This window comes from Bubalus kerabau, chromosome 14, assembly GCF_029407905.1.
Source record: "Bubalus kerabau isolate K-KA32 ecotype Philippines breed swamp buffalo chromosome 14, PCC_UOA_SB_1v2, whole genome shotgun sequence".
NCBI classification, from domain to species: Eukaryota; Metazoa; Chordata; class Mammalia; order Artiodactyla; family Bovidae; genus Bubalus; species Bubalus kerabau.
In genome coordinates, this window is record NC_073637.1 from 83,912,940 (window position 1) to 83,930,132 (window position 17,193).

Here is a 17,193-nt window from a genome sequence, read left to right on the forward strand (position 1 = left end):
TCTCAGGAATTCTAGTGCACAGAGTTTTTCTAAGGCATTTTTTTTTTCTTTTTAGTGAAACACATAGTGAAGGAGTCATCTGGTGCGCTTTGTCAAGGATGAGTTTTAAATTATAGGTGTTTCTGAAACCAAGTGTAGCCTCTTGGACATAAACGCATGTATAGAGGTGGGTTTTGGCAGGAGACAGGCTCAGCTCTGCCTTACAGTGGTGGGCAGCAGAGGTGACACGATGATCATTTTTCAGACTTAACATAACTAATTTTATTTTATTGAGTGCTAAGTGGCTTCAGTCATGTCCGACTCTTTGTGACCCTATGGCCTGTGGCCCGCCAGGCTCCTCTGTCCGCGGGATTCTCCAGGCGAGAATACTGGAGGGGGTTGCCACGCCCTCCTCCCGGGATCTTCCCCACCCAGGGACTGAACCCGCGTGTCTTATGTCTCCCGCGTTAGCAGGCGGTTCTTTACCACTAGCACCACCTGTGATTAAAATGTACTGTAGCCTGTGTTATACTTGATTAATTCAGCAAATTTCTGGCCCTTTTGCTGCTACTGCTGGAGGAGCAGTTTTAAGTTAATTTTCCTTTTCTCAGGCAGTAACCACTGCCAGAAATAGAGAAGAATGCATGTCTGGAACTTTGCTGTCAAGTTGATACTGAATCACTAGCGTTTTCAGCAAAACTTAGAGGTCAGTCTGGTTTGATGGAGAGACCATGGGAGTTTGGGATCTTTTCCAGAAAGAAGCTAACTTTTAAGTAGCCAGACGATGAGTGTTCCTTCAGCATTCCGAGCCAGTGATGCTCAGATTCGGGGTAATTAGATCTCTAATGCTTCAGAGATGCTTTGACTCACTTTAGAGAGGCCGCAGGGAAATTGCCGGTGTCGGTAACTGCGTTCAGCCCGTCTGTATCTTTCCCTTCACTTTCAGGTGGCCTTCTTTCCTTGCAGAGTGTATCTGGCATTCAGGGCTGACTGCCTTCTGATCTCAGGCCATGGCTTTCCCTAGTGTATCAAAGCAACAGTGTGTTATGCGAAAGATGTTTGTGAATGTGTTTTCACCTACTTTAGACAACTGTTTAAGTTGTCTAATGCAAAGAATATAACTGGAAATGAGGATGGAAATTATACGAAAAATAAGTATTATGCCATACTCACCATTATACCTGTTTTTAAATATCTTCACCTTTAAAATCTAGATTTCTGGTTAATGAAATTTCTTAATGGACACAGTTAATGTACTTCTTAGAACTAATTTATCTTTCTGTTTTATTTTAGGTGGGAAAACCAATCAACTGAATCTCCAGAACACTGCAACGAAAGCAATTATTCAAGGTCTTATGCCAGACCAGAATTACACGGTTCAGATTATTGCATACAATAAAGACAAAGAAAGCAAGCCAGTCCAAGGTCAATTCAGAAGTACGTATTTCCAGAATAGAGTGCTGCCATGGGACTCTGTCCCAGGGCTGAGTCTGAGTCTGTCGTAAATATTGTGCCAGGTTAACCCTGGATTGTTTAGATTTGACAAGATCTTAGGAGACCTTCAGTCTACCCTTCCATGAGTTCCTTCTGTCTCCAGTGCTCTTCTGTCCCTTCCTTTGCCCTTTTCACTGCACTGCTGCTCATCCTTTCAGTTTTAGTTTAAAAAATTTTTATTGGAATATAGTTGCTTTACGGTGTTGTGTTAGTTTCTGCTCTGCAGCAAAGTGAATCAGCTATCTGCATGCATAGACCCCTCTTTCTTAGAGTTCCTTCCCCTCAGGTCACCACAGCGCACTGAGTAGAGCTCCCTGTGCTACAGGGTAGGTTCTCACGAGTTATCTATTTTAAATGTGTGTGCGCAATTGCTCAGTCGTGTCCGACTCTTTGCGACCCCATGGACTGTAGCCCGTTAGGCTCCTTGGTCCATGGGATTCTCCAGGCAAGAATACTGGAGTGGGTGGCCATTTCCTGCCCCCGGGCATCTTCCCGATCCAGGGATCGAACCCACATCTCATGTGTCTCCTGCACTGGCAGGCGGATTCTTTACCACCGTGCCTCCTGGGAAGCCCGTTATGTATGTTAATCCCAGTCTCCCAATTCCTCCCACCCTCCTTTCCCCACTTGGTGTCCATATGTTTGTTCTCTGTCTCTTCCTGCTTCGCAAATAGGTTCATTGGTACCATTTTTCTAGATTGCACGCATATGCATTAATATACGGTATTTGTTTTATATTACTTCACTCTGTAGAACAGTCTCTAGGTCCGTCCACTTCTGTGCAAATGGCACAGTTTCGCTCCTTTGTGGCTGGGTGACATTCCATCCCATGTGTGGGCCACATCTTCATCCGTTCCTCTGTTGATGGACATTTGGGTCGCTTTCGTGTGCTGGCTATTGTAAATCGTGCTGCCGTGAACAGTGAGGTGATGCGTCTTTTGCAGTTACGGTTTTCAGCATGGAAGTGCCTTAAAAAATTAAAAATGGAACTACTGTATGACTTAGCAATCCCACTCCTGGGCAGATATCCAGAGAAAACCATAATTCCTTAAGTGTTGGTTCTTAAATCCTCTCCCTGACACTGTCCCTGAGCCTTATCTAGACATGTCATCTACCCAGTACATAATAGGTACTCAATAAATGCTTTTAGGACTCTGTGAAAGAAGGTGCTATCTCTGCTGCAGGAGTGGGCTGGAAAGAGCATGGATGGGCGATGTCTTCATATCTGAGTCAGTCTCAGATACTGAGTTGGTCAAAGGAGTTGCATCCGGAGGCACTCTAAGCAGAGGGGAACCCTCTGGGGTGGCCCCATCCATGATGGCCCTGTTCCCTTAGGAAACTTGTCCTGATGTTGAATTTAAAAGTTATCCGCAGAGGTCCTGATTCTTTTGCCTTTCAGTAGATGTTCATTCATTCACTAAATTTTTTTTGTCACTTAAGTGCATGGCTACTAAGTACCAGGCCCTATTCTAGGCACTGGGAACACGACACGTTCCTGCCCCCACGGACCTTATAGTCTAGGGACCAGAGATCGCAGCAGCCCCCTCTTCCTGGAGGCGTCTTGTCTGATTTGTGGGCAGAGTTTTGTGTGTCGTGCATGTGAACAGGAGAGGTTGGTCCTGGTTAACTTTCTGTGTTACTTCATTGTTAAGATCAGTTCAGTTCAGTTCAGTCGCTCAGTCGTGTCCAACGCTTTGCAACCCCGTGAATTGCAGCACGCCAGGCCTCCCTGTCCATCACCAACTCCCAGAGTTCACTCAGACTCACGTCCATCGAGTCAGTGATGCCATCCAGCCATCTCATCCTCTGTCGTCCCCTTCTCCTCCTGCCCCCGATCCCTCCCAGCATAAGAGTCTTTTCCAATGAGTCAACTCTTCTCATGAGGTGGCCAAAGTACTGGAGTTTCAGCTTTAGCATCATTCCTTCCAAAGAAATCCCAGGGCTGATTTCCCCCAGAATGGACTGGTTGGATCTCCTTGCAGTCCAAGGGACTCTCAAGAGTCTTCTCCAACACCACAGATCAAAAGCATCAATTCTTCGGTGTTCAGCCTTCTTCACACTCCAACTCTCACATCCATACATGACCACAGGAAAAACCATAGCCTTGACTAGACAGACCTTTGTTGGCAAAGTAATGTCTCTACTTTAGAATATGCTATCTAGGTTGGTCATAACTTTCCTTCCAAGGAGTAAGCGTCTTTTAATTTCATGGCTGCAGTCACCATCTGCAGTGATTTTGGAGCCCAGAAAAATAAAGTCTGACACTGTTTCCACTGTTTCCCCATCTATTTGCCATGAAGTGATGGGACCAAATGCCATGATCTTCGTTTTCTGAATGTTGAGCTTTAAGCCAACTTTTTCACTCTCCACTTTCACTTTCATCAAGAGGCTTTTTAGTTCCTCTTCACTTTCTGCCATAAGGGTGGTGTCATCTGCATATCTGAGGTTATTGATATTTCTCCCGGCAATCTTAGACTCCTTAAAAAGCCCCAACTCAACATTAAGTACAATTTTAAACTTAAAAAATCGACAGAATTGTAAAATCAACCCCTAAATACCCATCAGTGGCTTCAACAATTAACCCTTCATGGTCAATCTTGTCAATCTATACCCCTACAGCCCCCTGTCTCGTATGATTTTGATGTAAATCCCAGACATCATTTCAGACAACAGTAGCTTACTTTTTAATTTATGTTTTAATTGGAGGATAATTGCTTTATGATGTTGTGCTGGTTTCTGCTGTGCAGCGATGTGCATCAGCCGTAAATACACACACGTCCCCCCCTGAACCTCCCTCCCATGCCCACCCCGTCCCACCCCTCTGCCTTGTCATGAGCATCAGGTGGAGCTCCCCGGGTTACACACAGCTTCCCCAGCTGTTTTGCGTATGGGGATGCGTATGTTTCGATGCTGTTCTCTCAATCTGTCCTTCCCCTTCTGTGTCCACAAGTCTGCTGCAAATAGGTTCAGCAGAAAAATGTTTCTAGATTCCATATATGTGTTAATGTTCAATATTTTTCTCTTTCTGACTCAGTTCACTTTGTACAACAGGTCCTAGGTTCATCCGCCTCACTAAACCTGACTCAAATGTGTTCCTTTTTGTGTCTGAGTAAATTCCATTATATATATGTACCATAACTGCTTTATCCATTCATCTGCTGATGAACATTTAGTTTGCCTGCGTGTCCTAGCTATCATAAATTGTGCTGCAATGAACACCGGGGTGCATGTGTCTTTTTTTTTTTTTTTAAACTTTACAATATTGTATTGGTTTTGCCAAATATTGAAATGAATCCGCCACAGGTATACATGTGTTTCCCTTCCCGAACCCTCCTCCCTCCTCCCTCCCCATACCATCCCTCTGGGTCCTCCCAGTGCACCAGCCCCAAGCATCCAGTATTGTGCATCGAACCTAGACTGGCGACTCGTTCCATATATGATATTATACGTATTTCAATGCCATTCTCCCAAATCATCCACCCTCTCCCTCTCCCACAGAATCCAAAATACTGTTCTGTACATAAGTGTCTCTTTTGCTGTCTCATATTCAGGGTTATTGTTACCATCTTTCTAAATTCCATATATATGCATTAGTATACTGTATTGGTGTTTTTCTTTCTGGCTTACTTCACTCTGTATAATAGGCTCCAGTTTCATCCACCTCATTAGAACTGATTCAAATGTATTCTTTAATGGCTGTGTAATACTCCATTGTGTATATGTACCACAGCTTTCTTATCCATTCATCTGCTGTTGGACATCTAGGTTGCTTCCATGTCCTGGCTATTATAAACAGTGCTGCGATGAACATTGGGGTACACGTGTCTCTTTCCCTTCTGGTTTCCTCAGTGTGTATGCCCAGCAGTGGGATTGCTGGATCATAAGGCAGTTCTATTTCCAGTTTTTTAAGGAATCTCCACACTGTTCTCCCTAGTGGCTGTACTAGTTTGCATTCCCACCAACAGTGTAAGAGGGTTCCCTTTTCTCCACACCCTCTCCAGCATTTATTGCTTGTAGACTTTTGGATCGCAGCCATTCTGACTGGTGTGAAATGGAAAACTATGGAACGCTTCAGGAATTTGCGTGTCATCCTTGTGCAGGGGCCACGCTAATCTTCTCTGTATCCAGTTTTAGTATATGTGCTGCTGAAGCGAGTACTGCACGTGCCTTTTTGAACTATGGTTTCCTTAGGCTATATGCCCAGTAGTGGGGTTGCCAGGTCATATAATAGCTTTATTCCTAGTTTTTTTTTAAAGAAAATCTCCATACTGTTCTCCATGGTGGCTGTATCAATTTACATTCCTACCAACCGTGCAAGATGGTCCCTTTTTCTCCACTTCCTCTCCAGCGTTTATTGTTTGTAGACTTTTTGATGAGGGCCATTCTGACCAGTGTGAGGTGATACCTCATTGTAGTTTTGATTTGTGTTTCTCTAATAATGAGCAATGTTCAAATAACAGTAGCTTTTTAAAGGGTTAATCCACAAACCGGAGAGACCGTGGGTTCTAGGACTCTGTGTTCAGCCGTGGATTTTTCTATCCTCCCTTCCTTTTCTTCATTCTCTTCTAAGTAACATTTTGTAAGTTGTATTTTGTGATTTTTTTCTTAAAAAAAAAAACTCTATTAACCTGCTACGTCTTGAAACTTCTGAACAAAGACATTTGGCCAATCCACCTGTCAGCAGGACATACAGATGTTTTAAAATGTTACATTCTTTTGAGGTTCACATGTCTGAAAGCTCTGGGAAAGAGTTTCATGTTATTTTCACTATAAATCAGCCTCTGTCTCATTTTATTGGCACTGTGCTTCAGTCTCTGGCCTCTGACATTCCAACGTGAGTAAGGGAAATAACTTTTCTTAACGTTTGTGAGAAGCAGGAAAAAGGACAAAGAGAAATGATTCATTTCACTTTAGTCTTAAGGTTTAGTGCGATTGATTGCGGCAAATATTCCACTGACTAGCAGCCTAAGAAGCATAAGTAGCCTTAAAAAGCTTTGTTAGCTGCTTCCTCGAACGTTTAAAAGGAAATGCATTTGCTTTCAGCTTGCTTAGCTCTGCTGAAATAATCTTAGTGAAAGCATCTAATTGCTTAGTTAGATAAATTATATGAAGCATGTATATATATATATATTTGGGTGGGAGTGTGCTTCCCAGGTGGTGCCGGTGGTAAAGAACCCACCTACCAATGCAGGAGACATAAGAGTTGCAGGTTTGATCTCTAGGTCGGGAAGATCTCCTGGAGAAGGAAATGGCCACCCACTCCAGTATTCTTACCTGGAAAATCCCATGGACAGAGGAGCCTGACAGGCTGCAGTCCATGGGGTCGCAAAGAGTTGGACACAACTGAAGTGACTTAGCATGCATACAGGCATATATATATTTTTCAGCTCTGTTATTTTTATTGGCAATATAGAGAGCTTAGTTCTTCCCAAATAACATTTTATAGGATGAAATTAAAATAACTTTGTTTGGAAGGCTTCCTTTTCCACTTTGCATTTCAGTTACGTGTTGGCTCCCTGTGAGGGGGAGCCAAACGCTGGCCTCCTCCCTGGAATCCTTTCATGCTTGGGTCCAGGAAGGTGAGAGTCCTAAAAAGCCCTGTGGATGTAGGCTTGAAATTAGTGTAGGGATTCAAGTTCTTCATAAGTCAGTCTTCTGATACCCAGGGAAAATAAGTAACAGTCTTTGGATTTTGAAGACAAAGAGGCACGTCTGCACTGTCAGGATTCCCAATCAGGTGCGTGCATTTGGGCCTTTAAGTAGTTAAGCAGTTTAACGACTTCTGCAAATGGGAGATGATTTGTGCCTATTACTATGTGCCTTACTCCTGTTAGCACACAGTAGGGGCTTGGTGGTGGTGGTTGTCACGATTAACCCTGCTTTGCTCTTGACAGTCTGTTTTCTAATTGATTTTGCCTTCTCCGTGAGCAGCTTGCTGTGACCCATGTGTTACATCTTGTGTGTGACCTAATAACCCAATTCAAAGTGACTTACTGCTTCTTTTTTCCCCTTGTTCATCTGTAGAATGGATTTTGGCCTATTTTGGCAAACATTTTTTTGGCCACTATTTTTCTCTTTGGAACTAATTTTGCTAATCTCTGCCTGCAAAATCTTGCTCATATTTCAAAGTTTGGCCCAAATGTCACCTTCCTGGTGAAATTTCCCAGTCTCCACTTTTACAATTATTCTTTCCCAGGCCTATTTCTACTTTAGCACAACTCTCCTCCTATCAGAGTTGCAGACTTTTCTTTTAGGGAATGTAAGCCGTCTGAGGTCATGGCCTGTGTGTGGGTGGGGTTGAAGATGCGGATTTGGAAGTCATCCAAGGAGAGTGGAGATAAAATTGTAGGTGGGGTATGCAGAGATATGAGGCAAATGTTGTTTATGATTCTGTTTCAGGAATGGAAGCAGAAAAATGTTCCAAAGAATGAGAATGTAAACGGGGGCTGAGAGGAACATGAAAAAACCCAGGACAAGGCTTTTGTAAAAATTGAGAAAGAAAAGAATTTAAAGGAAGGGGTGTTCCAAAGTGGTTAACCCTTATAAAGAAATCAGAAGATGAGGTCTAAAAAATGGATTTAGAAAATTAGAACATCAGTGGAAATAGAAGGATTAAGGCAACTTGTATTTATTATGGTTTTCAATCGCGGAATTTAATCTCAAGTACCAGAAAGCCAAGAAAGGCTTCTAAGGGAAGGAATCATAAAACTAGAGAAACCTGACCTTGGCAGGTGGTAAGTCTCAAGTCTTTTCAGCAGTGGGAAGCCGATAGAAAGAAGAGGAGGAAGAGATGATAAAGGCAGGATTCAAGGGGTAACCCTGGAGAAGGCAGGAAGGATGGTTCAGAGGAAACCACTGCTTACCCCGCAGAGCTCACCTTCCAACAAGTTTGCTGATTCCCATGAAGTGAGTGCAGTAATTAAATGGAATATCTTGCCATGAGGTCACTTCCTCGTTTCACAGGGTGTTTTATTTGTGCACATACTATTGCCATTTAGTGGTGACTCAGGGGCTTCCCTGGTGGCTCAGACAATAAAGAATCCACCTGCAACGTGGGAGAGCTGGGTTCGATCCCTGGGTTGGAAAGATCCCTGGAGAAGGGAATGACTACCCACTCCAGTATTCTTGTCTGGAGAATTCCATGGACAGAGAAGCCTGGACTGTAGTCCATAGGGTTGTAAAAAGTCAGATATGGCCAAGCAACTAATACTAACCAACAAATAACTTAAGGCACCAAACCATGGCGGGAAAACTGCTATGGAGAGAAAAGGAAAGCTGGTGGAGCAGATTGGATCGAACGTATCCAAGGCCCAAGGGTCATCTGGGCCCTGAACTTTTGGAAGTAATGAACAAGCACTACTTTTTATTAGTAGGAAATTTTAAGTTTGAAAGAAAATCTTCACTGAGTTCTCCATCTTTTATTGCAGATAGACCAACTTCAAATGAGGATATATGTGGCTAAGACCTTTCTAGAATAGGGGCCACTCACAGGCCTCCCAGAAATCTGAAGACATAACTTAAACCCTATGCCAACACTTTCTGATTTTATAGATATGTTTTAGCTCCTTAGCCTGCTGGTCCTTCATTCCATCATGTCTGAAATGGGGCTAATCTTGAGATTTTATGTTATACACGATTAAACTTGACACATCTGCCCATAGTGAATACTTGACCGAAGTAGATCTGTAAGTGACTTCTATGCTTTCCCATGACAAGATTGAAAAGAATAGCAGCTCCAATCTTCTAGAATGAGATTCTACCATGTAGCTAATTTCTACTTAAAGCTCTTAATACTTGCAAGGAGTTTAGTAAAAGCTCACTGAATATTTTCTTTTAGATTTTAACCTAACATGTTGCTGTATTTTTACTTTTCTTCCAGTTAAAGATTTAGAAAAAAGAAAGGAGCCAAAACCCAGAGTCAAAGTTGTGGACAAAGGAAGCGAGAACAAACCATCTGCACCCGAGGAAGGTCAGATCTCACTTCTGTTTGCTTGCTGGGGATGGTGGGCTGTCCTCAGAGCGCGGGTGCTGTGCGTTCTGGGCCCTGCTGCCTCGGAGGAGGGTTAGGGTTAGGGAGGAGGCGGATCTGCTGTGAACCGTCCCTCAGCCTCTCTCCTCCCCTCCCCGCACGGAGCAACGGTCAGCACTCCCCTCTCCCTTGCTTTCCCGTATTTAATACACCACTAACTCCTAGTGAAGGCATTTTCTATTGAAATACCAACAGAATCTGTTCATTTCTTTCCATGTCTATTACCAGTACGTCGCTAAGCTCCCCTTTCTTTCCTGGTGCATAGTATTTAGCAAAATCTCAATTTGCTCTCTGCCCAGAGGTTAGAGCAATCCTTGCAAAACAAACCCAACTCTGTATTTCAGCCCCAACCCTGCCGTGCCCCCCTCTGCCCCCGCCTCCCCTGCCCACATACCATGAACCCCTTCCCACATACCATGAACCCCTTCCCAGCTTCAGTGACCTCAGGTGCAGGCCAGACCCTAACAGGACCTTCAGGACGCCTCAGTCTCGTGACCTCCTGCCTTCCTCCTTCTTCATCTGACAGCTCACTCTTTAATTTTTAAACATTTCCACACACTGCAAAAAATACATACTCCGAAAATTAGTTACAGGGTTAAAGGGTAGGAAAATTTTACATCTTGGATAGAGTCTACCAAACAGACACAGTTTTTTCAATGATTTATTCTTAAAATATACGTTCTTTCCAACATTTGAAATTGTTTCAATGTTTTCCTATTTTTCTCCTAATAATTTTTAGATTTATGTATATTTTAAGCATAAGTTATTGAAAACATTGTGTCTGTTTGGTGAACTCCGTCAAAAGCATACAATTTGCCCATCCGTTAACCCTGCAACTTCATTCTAGAAGTATGTATTTTTTTGCAGTGTGTTTGTAAATTTTTGAATATATCAAGACATATGGGGCTTCCCTGGTGACTCAGATGGTAAAGAATCTGCCTGCAGTGCAGGAGACCCAGGTTCGATCCCTGGGCTGGGAAGATCCCTGGAGAAGGGAATGGCACCCCATTCCAGTACTCTTGCCTGGAGAATCCCATGGACAGAGGAGCCTGGCGGGCTACAGTCCACGGGGTCACAGAGAGTCGAACGTGACTGAGAGACTAGCCCTTTCACTTTATTCATGTCAGATATATAAAAAGTATAAAAATAAGAGATAAACAACTTTGTCAAGAAAGCAGGTATAAACAGCAGAGTCGGAGCTCCTTCTTTATCCCCGTATATTCCTTTTCCTCCGTTCTAACAGGCTACCAGTGTTTGAATTCAGTGTTTATTATTTCAGTATGTGTCTTTATCATTTCATTACATAAATATATGAATTCTGAAACCATATTTTAATTATGCATTTATATTTTAAATTTTGTATACATGCAATCAAAATATGTTTGCAGCTTAATTTTTTTCTCCACAGAATATTAGATTTTTTTTGAGTTATCCATGTTGACTTATATAGAGGCAATTTATTCATTTTTGTTATATAGAACTCCATTGTATAAGTATAACCCAATATATGTAACTCTTATACTCTTGATGTTCCCAATATTCTGCTATTACAAAATTGATGTAAAAATTCTTGTTTATGTCGCCTTTTTCACAGGTGGTAGAATTTCTCTCGAATACACACCTAGGTCTGAAATTATTCAGTTATGTGTGCATGTCTTCCTCTTGTTCATCTTGTCTATGGTGTCTTTTTATTTTATGTTTTTATAGCTAATATTTGCTTCTTTTCCTTATTATATTTTTCTTTTACCACTTCCTGAATTGAATGCTTATCTCATTAATTTTTGATATTTCTCCTTTTCATTGTGTGGATTTTAAAACTACAGATATCCAAGTACTGCTTCAGCTGTATCACATAGACTTGGATATGCAGTATTATTTTTATGTAGCTCAGGCTACATAATTTTTGATTTCTACTAGACTTTCTATTTTGATTCAGAGGTTGTTTATAAATATTTAATTTCTAAACATATGGAGTTATTTTGAAAAGTAATGTATTTGCTATTGGTATCTAACAATTGCGTTGTGGTAGGAATATTTTTAAAAAGTTTGTTCAGACTTTTTTTTTAATTGTTTAAATGTGCTTTTTTTCTTTTCTTTTCTCTCTCTCTGTTTTTTTCTTTTTAACCATTCCCTGTATTCTTGAGAATACATTCTCAATGTATTCTTGAGGTTGTTTTTTTTTTAAACTTTCCCTATATTCTTCAGAATACATCTGTGTGTTCTTGAGAAAAATTTTAATCCCTGAGTCAGAGAGATTTGTCCATTTCTCTTTGTAAATTCTGGCAATTTTGCTTTATATTAGAGGCTAGATTCACGACAACTTGTTATATTTTCCTAGTGAATCATTCTTTTTTTAAAAAGTTTTCTTTATCCTTAGTAATTCAATATTTTCTTATAGTGATACCAACTTATTTTGTTTAGTAGTGACATGATTTAGTAATTCTGTATACTTTAACTCTTACCCTATTTGCATCCTAAGGTTCAAGGTGAGTAAATATTTTAAAGAGTATTTAATTGGATTTTAAAAATCATCTCTTACAATCTTTGTATTTTAATTAATATCCATAGTCCACTTACATTTTGCATTTGCCATTTATTTTATACATTTTATACATTTTGCTACATTTTCCCTTGTATGCCTTACTTAATTAGAATTAATCAACTTAAAGAAAAATACATTTCCCCTTTACTGAACTAGCTGATATTTAATCCTTTTATATTTTTGTATGATTATAATTAAATTTTTAGCATTTATACAGCCAAAATCTATAACTAAGAAATATATTTACCATTCCCTAACCAGTCCAAGTTTTTATAGTACTTTAACTTTAATTATCTACCTTCTATAATTTACATAATTATAACAAATATGTTAATTTTGACATTTTTTGCCTTATAAAGGTATTGTATTTATAACAATCATAATTTTAATGGTCTTTATTTGTCCGGCACCCGCGTTTATGAATTTCTTGGCTTGTTACTCCGTCTTGTATCTCAGGTTTTCTCTGCGTGTTCAGTTTCCTTTAGAGAAGATCTGTGGTGGCAAACTTAATTTTATTCACACAAAAATGTCTTCAGCCTGCACCCAATTTTGCAGGCCTAGCTGGGTGCCAGTTTGAGAGTTGTTTCTGATCATTTAAAAGATATCTCACTGTCTTGTGGCTCTTGTTCATGACAAGTCTATTGATAGTCTAAATGTTCAGGTAATCTCTTTTCTCTACAGATGCTTTTCAGACTTTCTGTTCTTTGTCTTTGGTGTTTGGTTGTTTTATTACAGTAAGTCTAGTTGTAGATTTATTTGTGCTTCCATAATCTGGATTTAAAACTTTCACTAATTCTGGAAATTTTTCAACATTTAGTTCTTCCAATATTCTTTTTCTTAAGTATCTATTTCTTTCTCTCTTCTCTCTTTGTCTCTCTGTATTCAAATTATACTTATCATAGATAGTCTCTTTTGAAAATCTATGTCTCTTAACTTTCATATATTCTACCTTTCTCATTTTGTCAATGTCATTTTGGGTAATTTCCTTTATCTTTCTAATAGAATACTAATTCTCTTCTTATCTCTTTAAAATCTGCTTTTTAGCTTGTCCTTTTTAATGAGTAAATTTTTTTTCTAGAAATTATATTTGATTCTTTAAAAATCTTGCTAGAAATTTATATGGTGATTTGTTCCATTTTCATGTTTTTTTTAAAAATTATTCTGATGTCCTAAACATGTTTATTTTACATTCTGAACCAAATAATTATATCTAGAGTATTTTAGAAGAAGGCAATGGCACCCCACTACAGTACTTTGCCTGGAAAATCCCATGGACAGAGGAGCCTGGTGGGCTGCAGTCCATGGGGTCGCAAAGAGTCGGACACGACTGAGCGACTTCACTTTCACTTTTCCCTTTCATGCATTGGAGAAGGAAATGGCAACCCACTCCAGTGTTCTTGCCTGGAGAATCCCAGGGACTGGGGAGCCTGGTGGGCTGCCGTCTATGGGGTCGCACAGAGTCAGACACGACTGAAACGACTTAGCAGCAGCAGCAGCAGCAGAGTATTTTAGGGATAAATGTCACTTTTCCTTTCTTTACTGGTTTCCATTCATGGTGCTTTTTTTCTTGTTTGGTGTGTCACTTGCTCATTTGTGGGGCTTCTTTGCAGCATGGTTTAGGGGTGTGCACCTCCAGAGAGGTGCTCTTGGTTGCCACCCAACTGGAACCCTTTTACGTTAATTTCTTTGGGGGCGCTCTGGGCTTGTCAGTGATCACAAGCTCTTCTGGCACTGGGTAAACCGTGTTTTTTCTTATTACCGTTTTACCCACTTGTTTTAACATCCGTTGACGATTCTTGCCTGAGTCGGTGACTGCTGTAACGTTTCTGAAATGATGGTTTTTGTGGCCTCATTGTTTAGTCTGCGTTTATTAGGTGGCGTTCTACTGTAGGGGCGATATTTCCCTTTTTCCATATTTGTTTATTTATGTGATTTTAATGAATGTTTATTGCATGTGATGAATTGTAATCCATCACTACCATGTGTTTTGATGCTCAGATTATTCCAGAACTGCTTGGTGGGAGCTGTTTCAATTTCCTATGCCTTTTTTCTCTTTCAGCCACACTGCACAGGATGTGGGGTCTTCATTCCCTGAGTAGGGACTGAACCCGTACCCCATGCTAGAAGCCTGGAGTATTAACCACTGCACCTCCCAGGAAGTCCCTTCCCTGCCCTTTTAATATCACCCCTTATTCTCTAAGCTTTTCCTACTTCCTGGCACAAACTTTGCATTCCAGGCTCCTCTTATAGTTTTTCTGCCCTGCCCTGAAATCAACTTCTTTAAGGAGTTCTAGTTTCCTGTTATGGAGAATGGTATATAGATACCAAAGTGTGGGTACTAGATGTGCTTGGGTTGTCATTGCCTCTGGGTTGTCATTGCTTCTAGGCCCTGTTTACTGAGAGTACACACACATGTACACACACACACACATACATGCACACACACACACGCACGCACACACATGTGCACACACACGCACATACACGCGTGCACACACACATGCACATACACATGTGCGCACACACACACACATACACACACACCATTGTCTATCTATCATCTCTTATTGTATCTTGTATCTATCTTATATCCACAACACAGGGTTCATTCTAGCCTTTCCCTTTCCTTATTTATAACTCCTCTTTCAAGAGTGTTGGATAACATGACTCCTAAAATCTTAAATGCATCTACTTATATGCTCAATCATAAAAACAGTTTCAGAATTGCTAATCTATACACACAGCAAAAGATTCTATTAACTAGAATTCAATATTTGCCTTTAGTGTGGGGTATATAATAAAAGGCCTGTGTTCAAAAGGGTCTTGTCTTAGTTCTTTCTGTCCCTCTTCACTGTGGTTTTCTATTCATTTTTAATACAGTTAGGTTAATCTGTGAGTACATAAAACATTAACGTACTTCCAAAAGTTTAAAAATGTGCAAAAGCATAACACTCTAAAGAAGTATGACTCCCCCTGTTTCTTTCACCCAGCTTTACTCAGCCCCTTTAAATAACCAAACTCACTAACTTCTAAATTATCTTCCTTGCATTTTTTGGAAAAAAAATTCTAAGAATTTTTTTTGGGATGTTATGTGTAAGTTCTCAGCCGAGTTGTGGCTTAGCATTCTTTGTCAGGCAGTATTTAAAGAATGGCAATCAAAGTGAAATCTGTTTTCCATCTATGGATTAGAGTTTGATCCCAGAATTTAGCTCTAGCTAGATATTTGATGTGGAGAAGGCAATGGCAACCCACTCCAGTACTCTTGCCTGGAAAATCCCATAGGTGGAGGAGCCTGGTAGGCTGCAGTCCGTGGGGTCCTAAGAGTAGAAAACCACTGACTGACTTCACCTTCACTTTTCACTTTCATGCATTGGAGAAGGAAATGGCAACCCACTCCAGTGTTCTTGCCTGGAGAATCCCAGGGACGGGGGAGCCTGGTGGGCTGCCGTCTATGGGGTCACACAGAGTCGGACACGATTGAAGTGACTTAGCAGCAGCAGCAGCAGATACTTGATCAAAGTGAAAAGGAGAATGAAAAAGTTGGCTTAAGACTCAACATTCAGAAAACGAAGATCATGGCATCTGGTCCCATCACTTCATGGCAAATAGATGGGGAAACAGTGTCAGACTTTATTTTGGGGGGCTCCAAAATCACTGCAGATGGTGATTGCAGCCATGAAATTAAAAGACGCTTACTCCTTGGAAGGAAAGTTATGACCAACCTAGATAGCATATTCAAAAGCAAAGACATTACTTTGCCAGCAAAGGTCTGTCTAGTCAAGGCTATGGTTTTTCCAGTGGTCATGTATGGATGTGAGAGTTGGACTGTGAAGAAAGCTGAGTGCCAAAGAATTGATGCTTTTGATCTGTGGTGTTGGAGAAGACTCTTGAGAGTCCCTTGGACTGCAAGGAGATCCAACCAGTCTGTTGTAAAGGAGATCAGTCCTGGGTGTTCATTGGAAGGACGGATGCTGAAGCTGAAACTCCAATACTTTGTCCACCTCATGCAAAGAGTTGACTCATTGGAAAAGCCCCTGATGCTGGGAGGGATTGGGGGCAGGAGGAGAAGGGGATGACAGAGGATGAGATGGCTGGATGGCATCACCAACTCTAAGGACATGAGTTTGAGTGAACTCCGGGAGTTGGTGATGGACAGGGAGGCCTGGTGTCCTGTGATTCACAGGGTTGCAAAGAGTCAGACACGACTGAGCGACTGAACTGAACTGCTGCTGCTGCTGCTAAGTTGCTTCAGTCGTGTCCGACTCTGTGCGACCCCATAGACGGCAGCCCACCAGGCTCCCCAGTCCCTGGGATTCTCCAGGCAAGAACACTGGAGTGGGTTGCCATTTCCTTCTCCAATGCATGAAAGTGAAAAGTGAAAGTGAAATCGCTCAGTCGTGTCCGACTCTTCGCGACCACATGGACTGCAGCCCACCAGGCTCCTCCGCCCATGGGATTTTCCAGGCAAGAGTACTGGAGTGGGGTGCCATTGCCTTCTCCCATAGACAAAAGCAGGCTTCCTCTTTTAGTTCCCATGAGGTATATGCCTGGGCAGTGAGGATTCTGAGGGCACTGGTAATTTGAGAAAGCTGTCTTAAGTAAGTTGTACACAATGGTGAGAACCCAGGCCAGAGTCAGGACTCCCAGGAGGTGGTGAGGCTGAGTGTTAATGGAGCCCACTGGAGATTTTAGAAAGGCCTTCCTCTCCCAAGCCTTAATCACATAGAACGTACGCTCATCTGTTGTTCAGTTGTTAAGTCATGTCCAACTCTTTGTGACCCCATGGGCTGGATTGTACCAGGCTCCTCTGTCTTCTACTATCTCCCCAAGTTTACTCAGATTCATGTCCACCAAGTTGGTAATGCTGTCTAACCATCTCATCCTCTGTCGTCCCCTTCTCCTCCCACCTTCAATCTTTCCTAGCATCAGGGTCTTTTCAGATGAGTCAGCTCTTCGCATCAGGTGATCAAAGTACTGGAGTTTCACCTTCAGCATCAGTCTTCCAATGAATACTCAGGATTGATTTCCTTTAGGATGGACTGGTTTGATCTTGCAGTCCAAGGGACTCTCAAGAGTCTTCTCCAACACCACCATTCAAAAGCATCAATTCTTTGGCGCTTAGCTTTCTTTATGGTCCAACTTTTACTTC

The 17,193-nt window shown here is 41.5% G+C and overlaps 1 protein-coding gene and 1 non-coding gene across 6 annotated transcripts in view; one reads left to right on the top strand and one right to left on the bottom strand.

The window, feature by feature from the left end:
- The window catches only part of COL14A1 (collagen type XIV alpha 1 chain), a 230,700-nt gene that overhangs the window by 23,645 nt on the left and 189,862 nt on the right, over positions 1 to 17,193 (top strand). For all 5 annotated transcript variants that reach the window (XR_008702439.1, XR_008702440.1, XM_055546785.1 and 2 more), the window contains exons 4-5: positions 1,273 to 1,416; positions 9,353 to 9,442. Coding sequence is in view for 3 of the 5 variants with exons in the window: in XM_055546785.1 (XP_055402760.1) it covers positions 1,273 to 1,416; positions 9,353 to 9,442 (234 nt within the window). In the remaining 2 variants the exon portion in view is untranslated. The remainder of the gene's footprint in view (positions 1 to 1,272; positions 1,417 to 9,352; positions 9,443 to 17,193) is intronic.
- LOC129627464 (U6 spliceosomal RNA) lies at positions 5,529 to 5,631 on the bottom strand. The gene has a single exon (XR_008702612.1). It is a non-coding gene; the product is annotated as a U6 spliceosomal RNA (small nuclear RNA).